The sequence below is a fragment of the Tauraco erythrolophus genome, chromosome Z, assembly GCF_009769465.1.
Source record: "Tauraco erythrolophus isolate bTauEry1 chromosome Z, bTauEry1.pri, whole genome shotgun sequence".
Lineage (NCBI taxonomy): Eukaryota > Metazoa > Chordata > Aves > Musophagiformes > Musophagidae > Tauraco > Tauraco erythrolophus.
The window spans coordinates 9399936-9419553 of NC_141496.1; the positions used below are offsets into that span (position 1 = coordinate 9399936).

General features: G+C 38.7%; 1 protein-coding gene across 50 annotated transcripts in view; it reads left to right on the forward strand.

Annotated features, from left to right (window-relative positions):
* The window catches only part of CELF4 (CUGBP Elav-like family member 4), a 724170-nt gene that overhangs the window by 84277 nt on the left and 620275 nt on the right, over positions 1-19618 (forward strand). For all 50 annotated transcript variants that reach the window (XM_086629112.1, XM_086629073.1, XM_086629095.1 and 47 more), the window contains one exon: positions 11175-11257. In XM_086629112.1, the coding sequence (XP_086485238.1) occupies positions 11175-11257 (83 nt within the window). The remainder of the gene's footprint in view (positions 1-11174; positions 11258-19618) is intronic.

A 19618-nucleotide genomic window follows, 5' to 3' on the forward strand; every position in this document is an offset into this window, starting at 1 on the left:
GAAAAGCAGACTGATAGGTGTTCATAGGTCTGATAGAGTCATGGGAGATTTTGGTTCAAGGCTGACCTTTACTACAAACTATTTGTGTGGCTTTGGACAGGCGGTTGAATCTTCTTCCAGCCTTTGCATGCTTTGCCTTGTTCCTACATAATTTATATCTGAGCCAAGCTCTTAAGGGAAACTTGTACAATTCAACGATGGCTCAACTCAGAGCCTTTTGCCAGAGAGGCAGTGGAAGCTCTTGTTCTTGGGACCTCTTCATTTGTGCTGTAACAGATAGGACCTTTAAGAAGCCTTTGCCATCTTTCTCCGCCCATACTCCCAGAGCACCTCATTTCACCTTGCTTTATATCTCATGCACACACACAGAGCATGTGTCTTGTGGTTCTCAGCCCTAAGTAGCCAGAGGTCTTTTGATGAAGAAGATTACTTCATCTCCGGCTGCTTGCAGAAGAACTTGATCCGATTTCATGCTATTCCACTGCCTCTAGTTAATGAACAAGTCAAATTGAGAAAGAATGGTAAGGAGAAAGAAATAAGAGATAAGAGACAATGCTTGTTTGCTCCTAACATCACTTAGAGAATAGAAGAAACTATTCAAAGTCAAAACATATGGAAAACAGCATCTGGTTATGGGAGCCTGGATGTTAATTGTTCTGACAGCTGAAATTTGTCTCTGGCTTATATTGTGACTCTTACAAATTTCTGGAGACTTCCAGTCTCAGGATGATCATCTTGCAAGAGCAGCTGCTGCTTAAAGATTTTCATTTCTTTATCAACTGGAATGAGGAGATACATTCTTTGCGGGTTTAGACTTCATTTGTAATATAAAAGTCCTAAGGTGGCTTCAGATACACTCACCCACCCAAATTTAATCTTAACAAAACCTTGTGGAACTTAGCAAAGAGATTCTAACATTGTCCTGTTTAAAGTTCTTGCATATGAGGTGAGGAGAAAAACTTGATCATAAGTAACAGAAAAGTATTGAGGTTGACTTTGAGAGGTGTCATAAAGGTTCCACTCTGAATCTGAACTTCTTGAATTGGAAAAACATGGGCTGGCAAACTTGGTAAGAACAAAAACTCTATGAAGATAATTACAATAGTCTGCTTCTGAATGGACTAGAAGTTGTCTAATAATAGCTTTTTTCCTGCAGTTGTTTCAGTGCCTTTGCTTTCAACCTTGAGCTGGAAATGTCGGAAGTCTATATTGACACATGTACCCTGCCTCAGAGAAGAAAGAATATGAGGCTTTTGGAGCACATGCAAGTTCGTATTTAGAACAAGCTACTTGCATGTTCCTGAGACAAAAGCATAAATAACTAATCATTTGACAGTGCTATCAACAAGATGTTCACTGCATGGCCCTGACATCTTTTTTTAAGGGTGAAAATACCAACTCTTTTAGTGCTTTTTTTACAAACACATTTTCTGCACATAGAGTTGATATTTCTCAAGAAATGTCTGTTCCTTACCCTGGCAAAAGACAATGAGTAGTGCAAAAAACCCCACAAAACCCCCTCAAACCAACCTTATGTAGATGCAGAAATGCAAGGCTTGGAAAAAGTTGTATGGGGCACAACAGTGTAATTTTTTGAGATGGTTTTTCTTTAGGCTTATTTTGCTAAGATTCAAGACATTCACAGTGAATGTTGTTTAACAGTAGCATAACCTCTGGAGAGTAGTTGAGAATTCTTGAAGAAATCTCCCCAAAAGAAGTGGATCTAAAATTCGAAATAAGATGAGGGGGAAAAGTTTCTGAAACAGCTAAGTGTTTTAGAAAATCCACTGAGTTATTCATATGCTGCTAACAATAGAAAGAACTCAAAGGCAGGATCCAGAACAGCAGGTACAGAGTCTAATTAACGCACATATTCTAAGAAGGTTTAACTCATAATTGTCTGAATGCAAGAGGTAGTGCTTCAACAGCAGGATTGTTTCTAGTTATGTTCCTGACTTTCACCAGTGGAACACAAGGCAAAAAAAACACCTTCTATATTTTCTTTGTGTATCACCACACTGGAAACCAGAAGATTTCATGACATTTTTATTATTATTACTAATTTATTTACTATTATTACTAATTTATTACTGTGGCTGAAATACAAAATGGATAACACAAATATGTTGGATTTTTCTTTGAAGCAATAGATAGATTGAAGTGAGCCAAGCTTAGAGATTATTAGAATTTTAATTTAAACTTGATATTTCCTTACTGAGTAAAAGCTGGAACCAATTTATTCTCATCATCTCATCATTGAGTCCTTCACTTGGGGTATAAAAACCCCAAGCATCGCTACAGGCTCGGAGAAGAGTGGCTGGAGAGCTGCCTGGCGGAGAAGGACCTGGGGGTCTTGGTTGACTACCGGCTTGATATGAGCCAGCAGTGTGCCCAGGTGGCCAAAAAGGCCAATGGGATACTGGCGTGTATCAAGAATAGCGTGACCAGCAGGAATAGAATAGAATAGAATAGAATAGAATAGAATAGAATAGAATAGAATAGAATAGAATAGAATAGAATAGAATAGAATAGAATAGAATAGAATAGAATAGAATAGAATAGCCTGTACTCGGCACTGGTGAGGCCGCACCTGGAATATTGTGTCCAGTTTTGGGCCCCTCGCTTTAAGAGAGATATTGAGCTCCTGGAGCGGGTCCAAAGAAGGGCGACTAAACTGGTCAAGGGGCTGGAAAATAAAACTTATGAGGAGCGGCTGAGGGAGTTGGGGCTGTTTAGCCGGGAGAAGAGGAGGCTGAGGGGAGACCTGATTACAGCCTACAAATACTTGAGAAGGGATGGTGGGGAGGTGGGGGAAGGGCTCTTTACATTAGTGTTGGGTGATAGAACAAGAGGAAATGGGTATAAGCTTAGTCAGGGGAGATTCAGGTTGCATGTTAGGAAGTATTTCTTCTCTGAAAGGGTTGTCAGCCACTGGAATAGGCTGCCCAGGGAGGTGGTTGAGTCCCCATCCCTGGATGTGTTTAAGAATAGGGTGGATGATCTACTTGGGGATATGGTTTAATGGGGATTAGGGATGGTTGGACTCGATGATCTCTAAGGTCTTTTCCAACCTAGAAATCTATGAAATCTATGAAATCTATGAAATCCTCACTTGACTGATTCCCTAGAGTTCAGCCATGACTTTCTCGTCAGTGACTGAATTCTGAAATACTGGGAACGCTGTTGCTTGGTCCAGAAATCCACTTGACCATGCGTTTCACTTTATAGTCAGCTTGTTTATACTTGCATGCCCTAATTATTTGATGGATAGGGCCTGAGGGCATGCATCTTCTCCTAAAACATGGAGTCCACTGTTATTAGGCAACAAATGAGAAACAGAAGTGAGTCTAGTCTGTTCAAAAATAAGTTTTCTACTGTAATTCAAAGCATTAAATATTTGCAGGCCCTATTAGGCAGACCTGAAATCTCTTTGGTAGACAACTACCTTAACCAGTAATCTACATTCTTATTTCTTTAATAAGGAGTCTATTCACTGGTGATTTGGGGTGTGCATGGAAATTAAACACCAGTTCTGGGAAGTAAAATGTTCTAGATGGTTAGGCTTGCAGAAATTTGAGCAGTGAATCTTGGTTGACTTGAGCTTAGATAATCAATAGTATGTCAGAATTTTCAGGATGAAATTTAAAGCTAAAATGAAGGCAGTTATGGGAAAGCAGGACCTGGTATATGCTATGTCAAATCAATGGTTCATTCTGTACCTTATCTTGAGTGTACCAGTCAGCAAAGGATGGTTCAAAACAACTTACAAGGAACTTTCAAGTCCCCAGAAGAAATCTGTCCTTGTATGAATCAGAGCCAGTAACTGTTCCCTCATCCTGGGGAAAAAAGTTTGAGAGATCAAAAGCTTTCCAGTTCTGCAGTGAGATGGAGGCAAGGTAGCTGTGGAGTTACTTAAGAAGAAATATAGGTAGACCCTCAGGGGTCTGCCAGTGACAATGCACTCTGCTCTGATGTGTAGAAGCCCTGGGCTCGAGACGCTGCTTGCCTGATTCAGATTAGAGTCTGGACTACTGACTGTCTAGGAATACATTTCTTTTGTTGTATGCTTTGATGGGAAATTGTACCATGGGGCTGAGAAACACTTTTTGGTGAAATATTTAATTGAAATATCCTATAATAATTTTTGGCTTTTTAAAACTGATGTTTTCATTAAAAACCTACTCACTCTGAAAAATCACAATAAAACTATTGTCTGTGTTTTCTTGAAATGCTTACATACACCAACAGTTACTCAAGTCTCTCTGCTGTCTGCCTGGACGATGTTAAATGTAATTAAGCACTGCTTAGTCTGAGAAAGGACTCTGATTTGGATTGTGAATGTCCATGTCTCATTTTGAAATATCATAAATGTATTTTCAATGGGCTAATATTCTGTAAATATGGTTAACTTCCACATTTCCAGATTTGGACTCTTAATTTGTTAATATTGGTTCATGGGTGTATATCAGTGTGCCTATGTATGCTTTTGCATACAGACCCCTATCAAGTTATCTGTAGTAGGAAAATGACAGCATCATAATAGTTAATGGAAAATAACATAAGAGGAAAAAGAAAATTAACATTCCACACAGCAGGGCATTTCGGATGTTAATCTGCCTTGCAATATAATTGACAGGGAAGCTGATATCTGGGAAGATTTTTATTCCTATCTTTTTCTCCAAACAGTTAGTGTTCAGTAGTTGTGCAGCAGGGGAGATGAAGAAAAAGAAAGTTCTAGCCAAGTGAATGTTCTTTACCAGCAAAGATGTTAACTTTTGTCAGAAGGCAGTTAATCACTGAGAGAGAAACAGATGAAGAAATTGGATAAAACATTTCCAGTTCCAAAAGTCTTTATTGATTGTGTCCCCCTCAAGAAAATTCAGCTCAATCTCTGAAACCCTCAAGTGATTAAACCTTGGGCAGTCCACTGTAGACAGAGCAAATGAGAATTGTTTCAAAACCAGACATGTAGAACTAGGATAGTTAAAGAAAAAAAAAGATTTCTTTTTCACTTTGAAATCCTAGCCAGGAGACGTAATCTGAGATGTTGATTTTAAGGCAAGAGTTCCCTTAACTGTTGCAATCTTTCTTTGTGTAACAGATCTCTGAATCTTGAAGCAAAGAACTATTTTATTTTCAGAGGAAGAGCTCTCTTAAACACAAACCTAGGGCTTGAAAGATGTGGGACAGATCTCTGGTCCTCCAGATAACTTGCATACCTTGGTCTAAATGTGTTAAAGGTAATTAAAGCACAGAGAGAGAGAGAAGCATCATTGAACGAGATGCTCAGACCTGTGACCAGTTGAGAGTTCCTGTTTCCCGGAGATGCAAGTATTTTGCTCTCAAAGCAGCTTCTCTGCAAGACTGTAGCTATTCTTAAGTTGGAGCATGACCACTAACTAGCATGTGGTCTAAGGTACGCAATATTATTATTCTCCTCCGTTTTCTGTATACAGCATGAAGGTCTTGAATAGCTGTGCTTGAATTGTAGTTTGCTTTCTTGGACTCCATAATATGCTACTGGAATAAAGTCATTGGCTTCTCTGTCTTGGGATTGTGGGAAGTTAGGTACATTAAAGGTGGTAGGGGAAAAGGTTCTGCGGTATTATACACTGTGAAGTAATTTCTTTGTTGTTTCTTGCATAGCTGTTAACAGAAGGGTATCTTGTTCACCAGCTCGTGTGCTAAACAGAAGACAACACAGGAAGGCCAATTTAGGAAACCTCACTCTTAAAGTCAATGAATATTACTGTAAATAAAAGCATGAAGCTAATTAACTCAGAAAAAAACAACAAAAAACTGACAGACTTGTGATAGTTTTATCTTTTCTTGGGCAATGATTCTGATTTAGTTACACCTACAGGTATACAAAGAGCTGTAGTTTCAGAAGTTATCACCTGTCAGCTAACCTGTGATAACTGGTTGAGGGCATACTCTACAATCTAAAACACCTGTGAATCAAAAACGGATTTAGACCACTTAAGCCAGCCTTCTCAAAATCTAGGGTTATCCTAACTGTTCTGGATTGCCACCAATTTAGCAGAGGTCAGTATCTGAGCCAAGGATTCTTGAAAGAGACGATAGATTATAAATCAAATCATGAACCTAATTTTATACTGGTGTAATTGCATAGTTCTGCTGAGTTACATGCAAGCTCTTCCATTGACTGGATTTACACCTCTGAGCTCAGAATCTGCTTTAGCTCTTGGCTTTCATCCAAGAGTCTTAAAGCACCTAACAAACTTCTTAATTTTCCCTCATAATGCCAGAGAGTAAACATAGGCCCAGAAAGATTAAGGACCCCTTTCCCAAATCCTGTTGAAGTGTCTAGAGTATTTTTTCATTAGATTTAGACTGGGTCTTTAATGCCCTATTCAGACAGACAGCAAATACCTGGAAATGATCGTGGTTATAGTCCAGCTCTTAGACAATGCTTCTGTATCTAGATGTATGAAAAAGCTAAAGACATGTTTTGTATGAGGTTATGTAGTTCTAATAAAATCATAAGATGTCACCAAAACACATCATGCAAAGAAAGGGTCATAAGTCGTTAAGTGCTTGTTCTTTCATCTAAACAATGGGCAAAGAGGAGAAACTGTGCCAGGATACCTGTGGCTGTCTGCCAGAATAAAATGAGAAAGGAGGAAAAAGCCCTTAATTACAGTTATTAATAGATCTCCAGTATGCATCATCTTCACCACCCACAATATATAACAAGGATTAATTAAGGTACAGATAACGCATACACTTGAGGTAACTGGGAGGTTAGAGGTGGCAAGTGGAATCTGATGCTCTGAACATGCAACTTTGAAGCTGAAAGCCTGCACCTGAGCAGGTTGTGCATGGTTCTTATACCCAGTGTAGAGGAGAGGCCTCTCCAGAGGTTTACTCCTCTCCTGAATGCTAGGTCAAATGAATGTCTTGCCATTGATGGTAGACCCTAAAATAGTTAAATAGCTAAAATTGAGTTAGGTGACCAATGTTTTTAGCTGGTCCGAACAACTTATTTTGCTTAAAGTGGCTGAGAGTCAACTGATTTACTGAAGTGATAAGCATTGAGATTCCAAGTGAAAAGACTGTGTTTTCATTTGTCCCAGGGTGAACTGAGTACTGGTGGGGTGGAATAATTCTTAATTTCCAGAATTATTCTGCTCAGCTCAGACTGTGTCCCCTGACTGTTTTGCCTCCCAGGCTTGTGCAAAATCTTCAGGAGACTTACTGTGGGGTTGAAGTTGCCATAAGTGTGATCATTATCCATCTGTATTCCATGCAATTATTATTTACGTTATTTAATTCCCTAGAGGTAAAATTAAAACAGAGCTTTTATACTTTTTTTTTTTTTTCATCTCAAGCTCTTGTTTTTGTTTCCCCCTTATCTTTAACAACCTTGTTTCCCAGGAGACCACTTGATATGTCCTCATGTTTCCAAGAGACTGCCGTTCAATAGGTTGAGAGTTAATTGCCAGCTGGGAGTTTCCAGATGTTTATGCGCTAGCCCAAAGAGCTGTCCACTGGTAGCAAATAAACAGCTGGAAAGACACAATTCAAACAAAACATCTTTTAGCTGATTGACATATGTCTGGAAATCTTGGCATGTTTGAGAGAAATGGAATTGAAATGAGGAAGCTAGGAGCAAGTCTTTTATTATCAATAATTAGTCAATTAAATATTTTTTGTTCAAATTCACATACAATTCTCAAGAACTTTACTCACTTAGTTGTTATCACTCGTACAAGTAGATGACAGAAATAATGCACAGCCTTCACTATCTTTCCTTAAGAGATGTGTTCAGAAATATTCAATATCCTGTTGAACACAGGCCATTCCAGGAGTCTGAACGGTGCAAACGATTTGTAATGGAATATGAAACTTTTCACCTCGAAGTCAGATTCACAGCCAGCCCAAACAGCCGATGGCAAGTGAACTGTTAAGTTGAGCTACTGAGGAGTTTACTATCAAAACGATTTTTTTTTCCAGTGAAACAAATGATTCTGTACACAATCAAAAGTTTAAGTGGGGAGAATTGATTGTTCTGAAATTGTTTTCCATCTGGGAAATCAAAATGAAGAATAACACTTTTTTTCACCAGTTTGACTTTTCTCTGTAAAACCCACTATAGCTGCTTCATATGACATTATTTCAAGACCAAGTTGTTTAGGGTATTGTATCCTTTAGTGTTAATCTGTGTGTTCAATGCTCTATCTTTAAGCAACATACTCCAGGAATTAATATTGTTTGGAGGGATCAAATGGATGCACATTGAAAGAGGTAGCCTAGGGAAAGTAACACCTGAAAGAGGTGTTACGCTCGTAATTCCATTAAGAATTTAATACAAAGGACAGATCAAGTATTTCAATGTTTCCAAGTATTCCAATGTTTACCCGCCTTGGGGTAGGGCGGGTGGGGGGCGAAAATCTTATTGCCTTTCATTCTAGTGCATAAGAAGATGAAATATGGAAATTTTTGCAGGATGGAACAAGAGATATGTATTATTTTGTCACAAGTCACATGTTAATGATTTTGAAACATACTGCTCTAGCTGATGGCTGATGCTGAGTTTCTGCCTTAGAGAGCGATCTGGTGATAAGTAAAGCAAAGACAAAAAAGCTCCATGAACCGGCCTTTCCAAGTTCTGGTTTGAGGCCTATTATGAACATTAAGCTCTACTTTATTCCAGCTAGCCATTTCTGAGATGGAACTTACTGTCTCTAAGCAATCAGGGTTTACTTAAAGTAAATGCGTTATTATTTTTCCTAAATAAACTACTTTTTGGCCAACAAGACTGAAATAGAGTGTAATTCATGTGCATGACATATTTTTAAGGAGCAAGGGAAAAAGAAATACCTCCAGAAAACATATTTTGTCCCTGAAAAACCTGTGTTTTTTTTTGTCTGACCATATGAGAGGCTAGATTCCTTCTTTTCCATTTCAAAGCTTTTCTGTCCTTATTCACCTTGTTTGGGAATTCAATGATGTTTGGATGCATTCTAAGTTCTGATTTGGAGAGTCTGCTACTTCTACCACTTTCCCCAACATGTTTGGAGAGGACTTAAAAGAGGCTCCTCCTTGATAAGAACTTACCCCTACACACTAAACGAGCTCCATTAGAGAGGGGTAGTCTTCTGTCTACTAAGTCTGAATTACAGCCATGACATGGTAGGAGTTGCAGGACATTGTTACCCTGAACTGTTGTCATGGTCATCACAATGAGGAGAAAAATATAGCTATCATTATGAGAGCTTTACACTGCATAGTTTATCTCTATAACAGTGCACTATGATGTGCCTAATTAGACTGTATCAGCTGCTCCACGTCTGCTACTAAAGGGACACTTTCTTATTGTGTCTAGTCAACAGAGAGCTCTCAGCCTGTGATTTAGCACTGAAATTAAATTTAAGCATAGTTTCCCATTTGATTATCAAGCTATGGGTGACTTTTAAGGATCCTTTTCAATCCATTACTTCTACTAGCTGTAAACTCTACCACTGTTTGTTCCTTTTCTGTGGTAGATGCAGACTAACTGAAAACTCATCCATTTAAAGTGAGAGGGGAATGAATCCAAATAATTCCTATTAAAGTATGCAAACTTTTGCTGTTTTTCAGTCTCCTTCCTTGGTTGTCAACTTCTGAGTCACAATTATTGAGACATAATAAATGTGATTGGATTGAATAAACTGGAAGGAACAAGACCTTCAGAAAGCAATACAGGATAAGAAATAGGGCAAAAAATAGTTGTTGGGTTTTTTTTCCCTGTGTCAAACGGAAACATTTGTCTAGCTTGTACCTTCATTGTGAGAGAATTAGAGTGACTTCTACAAGACAATCTTTAAGAAAATATATATATATGTTTATAGAAAAATAAATACATGTCCCCAGACTCTTGTGTGTAATAATCTATTTAAAAACATTGTAAAGAAGAAAAGAACAAGTGCATGTTTCTTCAATAGTATTGTCTAAGGAACCAACTTGGATAAACCAGTAAACATTGTATGGATAAAAAGATCACAGTGGTGATCAGAGCTGAAAAAGGGTTCATAGACTACTGTTGCATACATTTTTAGATGCATGGGGGGAACGCGGGTGGGTCCAGATGAGTTTATGGGACATATATTTTAATTTGATAGTCTCTCTGTAGTTGTGCTGCTCTTGGAAGATGCCCACAGTTTGATGGACATGCTGCCTGAACCTTGAAAGATAAGATACCTCCATGTCAAGGAGCTGGCGAGGTTGCAGACATTCTGTAGTAACTTCAGAGAATGTGTCTTCTGCATAACAAGCACTTCTTTTGCTGCAGGAACTAGCAGGTTTTCAGTATACTGCAGTAAGAAGGAACAATCTGATCACGTCAGGCACACATGCAACTAGTGTAAGACAATGCAACATTGACCAGATTTTTCACAAAGCGAAAAATGGAGGTGGACAGAGAAGGCAGAGCAGCGTTTTTGGTCTGCCCTACCATGACAGGGCTTTAGCCTTCGTAGTTGATCAGACAACTTTTTGGAAGAATTAAAGACATGATCCATTGAACGTCTCTGAAGGTCTAATGATCTGTAAAGCAACATGGATGTTTTGGATTGATTGTTCAGACTCTGTTGTGATTGTCTTTGTAAGCAAGGCTGGAAGCCAATGAGCCCTTGCAGCAGCAAGTGCAGGGTGGTGGCTTTCTCGTGTGATGCAAACAGGGAGACTACTTGTGGATGCAAGTCAGGCTAAACAATAGGCGTAGTCCTCTGCAGTAGGAAGTCCCAAGTCCTTGTATGCCCTTTACTTGAAGTACTTGGTACAAAAAAAAAGGGCATAAGACCTCGGCATGATACGGCAATAAGGGGTTTGTTCCCAGTGCTGCTGCTGGAGCAAGAGTGGCATCTCACACTCCACCTTGACCACCATGTGGGTTCTCTGAGATCCTTAATCCTGTGCAACCCGTTGTATCTGATGCTTAAGTATGTATTCAGACAAAAATAAGCACTCATAGCTCACTTTTCATCAAGGCTCAGAGGAAGCAATGATAGCTTCGTTTATTGACTCTACTACTGCTCTACTAAGAAGAGATTTTTATGATTGATTTACTGGGAATGGGGTGATGACAGGAAAGTGGTTTACTCTATGTCTCGATTTTAAACAGATCCCCTCTGAAGCACTGCTTTTACTGAGGTTTTGCCTTTTGTTTACAGGCTGTGCCTTCCTAACATACTGCGAAAGGGAGTCGGCTTTAAAGGCCCAGAGTGCACTGCATGAACAGAAGACACTGCCGGGGGTGAGTCCAGATCAATAGCTCTTTTTTCTTTAAATCTAAAATTGGTTACATATGGAGTTCCCATCTTGGGTTTGGAAGCATAATGTCTCCCGTTGCCTGGATGATTCACTATTTGCATTGTGCTAATAAAATCAACATACCACCAACCCACCCAAACTGTTTCCATGCACAAAATGAAAAGCTTTTTGCTCTTCTTGGGAGTCAGGAAAACAGTAATTAACTGGTTATGGGCTGGATTCTACCAGCTTACTGAGCTGAAGAAAGGCTTTAGGATTCTGACCACTACAATGTAGTATTAGAAGTGGTCACCAGGTGCTAACTCTTACCATTTTTCTTCTCTGAAGCAAGGTGTGGCAGGAAGAAATCAAGAAACAGATCACATTATTGAGTTATCACGGAATGAAAACATATTCCTGATGACAAAGTGGTTTGACTCAGTTACTTTAGTATTCAAGCAGCTGTAGCAGATTGGAAAGGCGGTGAGACAAGGAGAAAAGAGAGAGAGGAGAGACGAACACAAGATAATGAGGAAAATTATTCACATGAGCAAGATCTAAGGTTCAGACAACACAAGCAGAACTAAAAATAGAATCAGCATTATGTGGGGAAGACCTGCCCTGCTGGGATGGGTTTCCAGTTTAGCAGTAACGGAAGGAGGGAGAGAGAAAGACTATTTAGATTCAGACAGGGTATGTGGATTGGAAACAGCTGAGTGCAGTACTCCTACGGCTAGAATAGGGCTGGTTTCACAACACAAAATTTAGTGATCAGGTAATTGAGAGTGGGATCCTGAGGGTTCCAGGTTGCATCTAAACTGAGAGGAAATTGATCCAAAACTTGGCCTTATTAGTTGGTGTTGAATGACCTAAGTACACATAACATGCCTTTCCACCAAACCTAAGACACGTCAGTTGTTCTGTGTTGCTGAAGAAAGTGTTAATTCTGCTCTGCTTGTTTCCATCATCCTGGGTCTATTTACCTATCTCTATGCCACCTTGCCAGTATGGAGATGCCCACGCACTTGCTCATTTACATCTATCTTTGCTTTAAAGGCCATACCTTATGTAAATATATACATACTTCATTCCCTAAAAATACATTTCTGTCAGCTGACAACTCCCTCTGAATTATTTTTTCTAGAAACTCATTAACCGTAGATTGAAAGTAACTTGAGTCTTGTTGGGGTTTAGGTTTTTCTTTTTTTTTCTTTTCCTCCGCTCCTCCAACAGGTGATTCTTTCTTTTTACTTCTCTCTCCTCTAAACAGTAAAAGTGGATGTGCAAAAAATGGAAATATTTTAAATAGGGATGTTTCAGGTAAAATTTTACCTGAATTTTTCTGAAACATGCTTGAAATCAAATATATATTTATCAAAACTGGATATATGCTTGTGATAAACAGAGTGTTGTGTAATTAAAAGATACTAACTGAAATTTCAATTGTTTTCACTGAGATTGTTTACTCTTCTCATTAGGAGCCAGACTATTCATTTGTTATATGGAGCTCATATCTTCTCTATGAGGTTAAAATCTCATCCTGAAGTTTTATGATGGGAATATCTTCCAGAAAACAGTGGGTCAGTGAGATTGAGGGCTTGGAGTTGGGGAGGGAGGGCAAGTGATAGTTTAAGCTTTCATTGGGGGAATTTTTTTGAGTTTAGTTTTTTGCTTTTGCTTTTTTTTTTCAATCACTTATTTGCATCTCCACAGTTCTGAATCTCAGTCTGCATTTTAGAGATTTCAAATCACTACTCTTAAATAAAAACTGTTGTCTTGGTCAGTGGCAAAATTCAACAAGCTTTTGCATTAGGATTAAGACTTCCTTCAAGGGTTATACTGACTGATTTTAGACTGCAGGCAAAACATTTCTTCCTTAGTTTATGTAATTTCTATCACATATAGCCCATGCTGGCCACGCTGACTTCAGAAGGCTTTTTTGTTTTGTTTAACATTTTGAGGAGACATATCAGGGTCTGATTGAATAGGGAACGGTGAATCCTCCATCTAAAATAACAACCAGGTTTCTGAGAGTTCTGAGCACTGACTTCTCCCATCCCTTTCATTTCCAGCTCTGTTTGTCTCAGGATAAAGGTTTACTTTCCACCAGCAAACCCTCTGCATACAGCTTTCTGCCAAGTTTCTGAACTCATCTTCTGAATGATGTCACTGTAGTTTATTTAAGGAAACCAGCCTTGTCTCTTGATAAACTATCATGCCTGGTTACTGTTTTGTGGTTCCTGTGTGAGTAGCAGAGAATTATTTATGACTTACCTGACTGTTCTTGATAACATGCACGAACAATATCAAGCATAGTTCATCACCATAAAATAAAAAACACTTGTAAGGTCAGGGGTCTAAGTCCTCATTCACATGAGTTCACAAATGACACATATATAACACTGTCTCTTCACCCTTTACTGTCTGTTACACAAACAGCACTACTGAGGAGATATCAAAAATAATTAACAAGCCTGGTATAGGAAAAAAGAAAATAGTATTACAGTGAGCTGTTGAATCGAGACACTTCCTTCCCTTCCCCCAGTAAACTGTGTATTTGACTGCTCTTTCAATATTGCTGTTTGTGTTTTTTGTATTATAAAACACAAAATTGAGTCATTTTTAATAATATGCACACGAATGCTAATGTATGGAAATGGTGAGGCATGAGGAGTTTGTGTCCAGATTCAGATGCCTTGCCTTTTAGCTATGTATCACTTTGTTTTTAGTGGAGTGGCTACATGTACATATTTTACAGTAATTACTTTCTGGATGTGCTTTGTAAGATGACAGAAATATGCTTCACATATTTCTATGTTATATGTGGGACATAAAGTCATCTTGTGGAATAATCAAAAGACTTCCAAGCAGGTATGTGTTGATTAATAAAGTCTTTACGGCACTTTGGTTTTGGGCGGGAAGGAATCGTGATAGATATTTTGAAGCAAATAGAATGGAATGTAAAACATTAAATTATTAGTTGAAACCTCTTCATCTAAATGAATTAGGCTGTTTTGGACAGTTTGAAATTGTCTTGCCTGAAACAGAAGGTTAACGTAGCAGGGTGTGTACGTATGTGTAAAGAGTACTTTGCGAGCGTCGGACAATTCAAATTCTAGCGTTTACTTGTGATTGTTTATTTTACAGATAATAGAGTAGCTGGATGATGAAGTATATTAGTTCTTTAATAATTTATAGAAATGCTTTGATGTTGCAGTAATTACATTAAAGGTCACATATCAAAGGTAATTTGGTTGAGCAGCTGTGATGGTTTCTCAGAAGCAATCAATATTGCTGTCCGTGGCGCTGATTTCACCAAGGGGACTGCCAGATTAAAGGAGGCTTATTACCAGCCAGACAGGCACGGGGGAAATCAAGAACAGATTGGAGAGATGCACTATTCTCTTTCCCCACCTATAATTAACACTGTCCGCCATAATCTGTGCTAATCCTTCATAGTGGGAAACCACTTTTCTTCCCCACCCCCCCCCCCACCCCCTCATTCAATGTTATGAAAAGCAAATTAGGCAAGGAAGAGTAATTTGGGAGAACAGGAGAGAGAAAGTAGAGAAAGTAAAAGTTGGTTCACCCTTGGGATTTCTGATGCTGTATGTCTCTCAATGATAAAATGCAATATCAAAAACACAGCCCATGGTCTTGGCGAAAGCACGGGGAAGGGGTGAAAGTGATCTAGACAATGACAGTGCAGGGGATGTGAGAATTATTTGTGTGCAGATTTAGTATAATATTATCTATTTGCCCCACTAAGCTCCACAGGAAATGGAATCAGAGAAATAAAATTATGTTTTAAGTGTAGTCATTTTGATTACAAATTATAGCAAAGCCAACTTTTTCTCCCCTTTCCTTTTTCTTTCTGAAGTGAATGGCAGAGGATAATGCTGAGAAATGTAATTATGCTATCAAGATCTGCTTTTATTTATAGCACAAATAAACTGAGCTCATGTATGATAAGCACAGCGGCATTTTTTCCCTCTACTTCTTTGTGGCTCTCTCAGGCAATGGGAGTGAATAGTCCGTGTATACTTGGTTGGAGGCACTGAGTCTTTGCATAATGTTAAAACTTCCCTGTAAGACTTACAAAGAATAACTATGAAATTAAGTAGCTAAGAAACTGTTAACCTCAGCAATCTGAATGGCTTATTCAGGCTGGGAAACAGACCGGGTTTTCTTACTGTATTTATTCCTCTTGAAAAGGAGAGCGGTACTACTGGTATGCTAAATTTCCCAGCTAAATAATTAGCTTTCCTCCTAACTGTTCTGATATCCTTTGTCTCTTCTGCTGTCTAGAAAAAATACATTCTGCTTTATTCATCATGTGCAAAAATATGTATCTTCAACTCTAGAAAACAGGTGAGCTCATAAAACTCTTATTAAACCCAGTTTTAAACCAACAGCAACAAAACCTTTCTAATGAAACTAGAGTTGTGAAGTTGTGCTTAGCTTAAAAAAAAAAAAAAAAAGGTTTTCAATGTTATTGGTCTTATCCGGCTCAAATTCTTATGTATGTGTGAGGAAGAACACCTTAGCATGGGAAAGGAGGGGAGAGGGTGTCTTGCAAAATATGGTCCCTCTTGAATCCTTGAAACAAGGCTTAAATGAGACATAAGTGTCTAACTCACTTCAGAAGTCCTGCACATATAGCATGGATTTCACCTTTCAAGCAGACCTTGATGTAATTCTATAGTCTTATTGTCTTTTTTTTTTTTTAATTTTTCAAAGCTTTTTCCAAAAGCTGGTTAGAAAACCATTAAACCACATATCACCCTGCACACTATGTTATGCCAAAAATGGTATTATACTCCCACACCTTCCCATTTCAAAAGTTTTGTCTACCAATGTAAATTGTAATTTGGTCAGCAGTGGCAGGCTGGATGGGTTCCATTGATTAAAGTAGCCTGCTGAACACACAGCCTGCTCACCATGCCCTTTAGATTTTGAAAGAAAACACACTTAATTGTTCCCTTGGGAGAAACATGTCTGTTTTCTGAAGTTAAAAATGAAGATGAAAAGGAAGAAAACCAGATTTGAGGTAAGAGACTTGCAAAAATCATTCCTGTAGAAATTCTCCAGTGCTTTAGAATCTTTAGGTGTCAATGTCATGGTTAAAAGATTTTTTTTTTTATTTCCCCCCCCCCCTCCTTGTTTCCTCTTCCTGACTGACCAGCCACTAAAAGGACTTTCGAATCTTGCTTTGGGGAAGGAGGGGACAAGTGAGGGAGAGGAAACCATATGCACTTTCCATTTACTAAAAAACTCTGTAGTTTGACAGTGCTGTTCTGTTCACCAGATGAGATGAAACACCTGGGTCCTATCTGCTTGGTAAACATTAAAGTTCCATTTCACTAGTTAAAGATTGGCTTCTGTATCCCTATACAGCAGCCTCTAGAATACAAAGTAAACTCTCTCTCTCTGCCACCCAGTCCAAAAAGCTTTGGAGGAAAAGGATACAGTGCAAGCACTCTGACAGAACCAGTGTGTTGGATGCATGTTCTTATCTCAGCTGAGACTGGTGTATTCATCTTATTTGTGGTGGCTAACCAAGCTTAGTTTGATATGCAAAATGGGAACAAGGCTTCTGCGTTGTGTTTGAGATTGGGTGGCAATTGAAAAACAGTGTGCAAAAGCTAAATTATAAAGGTAGCATTGTCTCGTCTTTGTAATTTGACACCTTTTGGCTCTCAAAGGACGATTTCCAAGTTATTCAACAAAAGCTTTTGCTGGACCTTCATTTGCTTTATGTGTTATTCAATGACAACTTTTCTCTCTGACATGTCTGCCATAGGAGGATCAATCTAATTTTATGTACAACTGTAAAGATGAATGATAAGTAGAAAGGATTCAGGCAAGTACAAGCTGAATAAATTATAAAGGGCAAATGATGACAGGACTGGGGGTCCCAAGAGACAGTGATATGATAACAGAAACTAAAGACGAATTTATGATGGATGTAGTTAGCATGTTCTGAGGCGGTTAATTCTTCAGGGTAGTTTTACAACTTCTTGTGATTGGAGCAATCAAAGTATTTCATTTTAAAGAGATGCTGTATATTTTCACTTGTCTGTTCTGCATATTTGTATGTATGGCCTCATTTATATGCATAGCAGTAAACTCCCATAGGCTAGTCAAGCTTACCTCCCATCAAAGGGCCCCTATTCTCCAAACCATAATGCCACTGTTTATGCATAAATAAATAGATAATGTGTGACGATTTGAGGGCAATTTCTGGATCTCAGAAAAAAAAAAAAAAGAGTTTCCATTTTCATAGAGAACAGCAATCAAATCTTTTCAGATCCTGTGAGTAGCTGAGCACCTTCAGCTACCTTCAAAGCCAAGCCTAGGGATTGAGTTAGCTCACAGATCTCTGATGAAAAATTACATATAACAAGTTTCAGGTAGGTCAAATTTGGGGTTTAAGCTACTTTGAGAGGAGCTGATGCAGCATCATAAAGTTAGAAGCAAATCTGATCTCCGAGCAGTTCTTGATTGCATTTCATTCATACTCTTATTTCTATCTCTTGTTCCTTATTATTAAGGATATTTGCATGAAAATGATCTTTTTTCCTTCCTCTGAAGGGTTGTCTCTTGTCTGTGAGTAATGCTTACTCTGGCCTACATTTGTGAATACCATGGGTTTGATTCTGACTTCATTTACACAAGTGTAAATCAGCAGTGATCTGATTGAGGTCAAGGGATTTATATGGCGTAGGAAAGAGCAGACTCAGCTATATTTGTCACTGCTGAAATGATGTCATCGTGAACAGTACCACAGCTCTAAATGAGGAAACATATTTCTACCAAGAATCTTTGCATCCGAATATCTGATCTCACAAAACGCTGAGCGTCCCTGACACCTGCTGGGCCGTTCAGTAGCTCCCATGGGCTTTTTACTAGAGAGAGGTCCAAGCTCCAAGCTATAGGAATTAAAGATGGTTGGTGTCTCTGTGTTTCAACAGGTTAGCCATTAGATACTAAAGGAACCTAAACACTGGGGTTCCCAGTTGCACCACCCTACTGATTCCAGTGATGATGGGATACACCCAGAAATAACTTGCAAGCAGTAAACCTCCACTGTCTCTTCAAGAATGAGAAGAGATCTGAGAGAGATCTTCAAGAATGAGAAGAGAATTGATCACAGAGAGGCAGAGGAAGAGAAGAACAGGCACCCTCTAACAATCAATTTACTTTTCATCTCTTCAGTCATATAGATTATATTGTGTAGACTTTACCTAGGCTGGGGGTCATTGTTCATAGGCTAACCTTTCCATAAACACCCACTTCCTTTATTTGCACTACATAATAATGGAGAACCATGCACTGATTGTGATCTGTAATGCCAGGCCAATGTAAGCTTTCAATAAAGCACTTAGATGAACATGCTGTATAATTATGTGATTTGAACTTCCACCTTGACAACATGCTTACCTATGCCATTGGTTTACCAGTGGCAACTGTACTACTTACATCTTATGTTGGTGTAAGCTGTTTGCTCTGCGTTTCTTCACGCAGTGTATACGTCTTTAAATTCTTCAGATACTCAGTGAGACAAAAGTATTTTTTGTTTTGTTTGTTGTGGGTTTTTTTCTAAGTACAAAGGTTGAAGACCATACATGAGGATGATGGATCAAATATGTATGTCTGCCATCACAATTATTATCATTAAAACCTATAGAGTTGTGTCTTGGCCTTGCTTAATTTAAATAGTATGTATAATAGCAATGAAAACACAAAACCACAAACTTGAATGCTGTGGAACAACTACACTCCATGACTGTAGTTCCAGGGGAATCATTATACAATAAGGACTTGAATCTTCTCTGAAACATGATTTTTGTCAGTGCTACTTATGCTATATAGGTTAGGAACATCTACGCATGTTGAAAACAGATTTTCAGTTGCAGTGCAGACAGACTGCAAATCTTACCATGGGAAATCCAGCCACTCGCTGCAGATCTTTTAAAAAAGCCATATATCCTCTATTAAATAGTCTAAGAGCATGATTCGTGCATTAAGCTTAAAGCTTTGCTTAAAGTTAAGAACACCTTTTAAAGAGCTAGCTGAGCTGGAATGCTTTTGAGAGTGGCAAAAACTGTTCCATCTCTGCACTTATGGATAACTTTTGATAGGACTTGACGTGAGGTAACCCATTTAGCTTCTGTGCTTAGTTTCTGCTGTGCTCTTACTTTGTCAGGGAGAAAGTGGTGGGGAATGACTGGCCATGAGATTGCACTATCAGTTCATGCAAGAAGATATCTGAAGTGACTTTGCTCTGTTGAGTAGCTGCAGTGAGAGTCTTACAGGGGCACTGCATGTACGAGTTGCTGCACTTGGCAGGTTCCCAGCAATG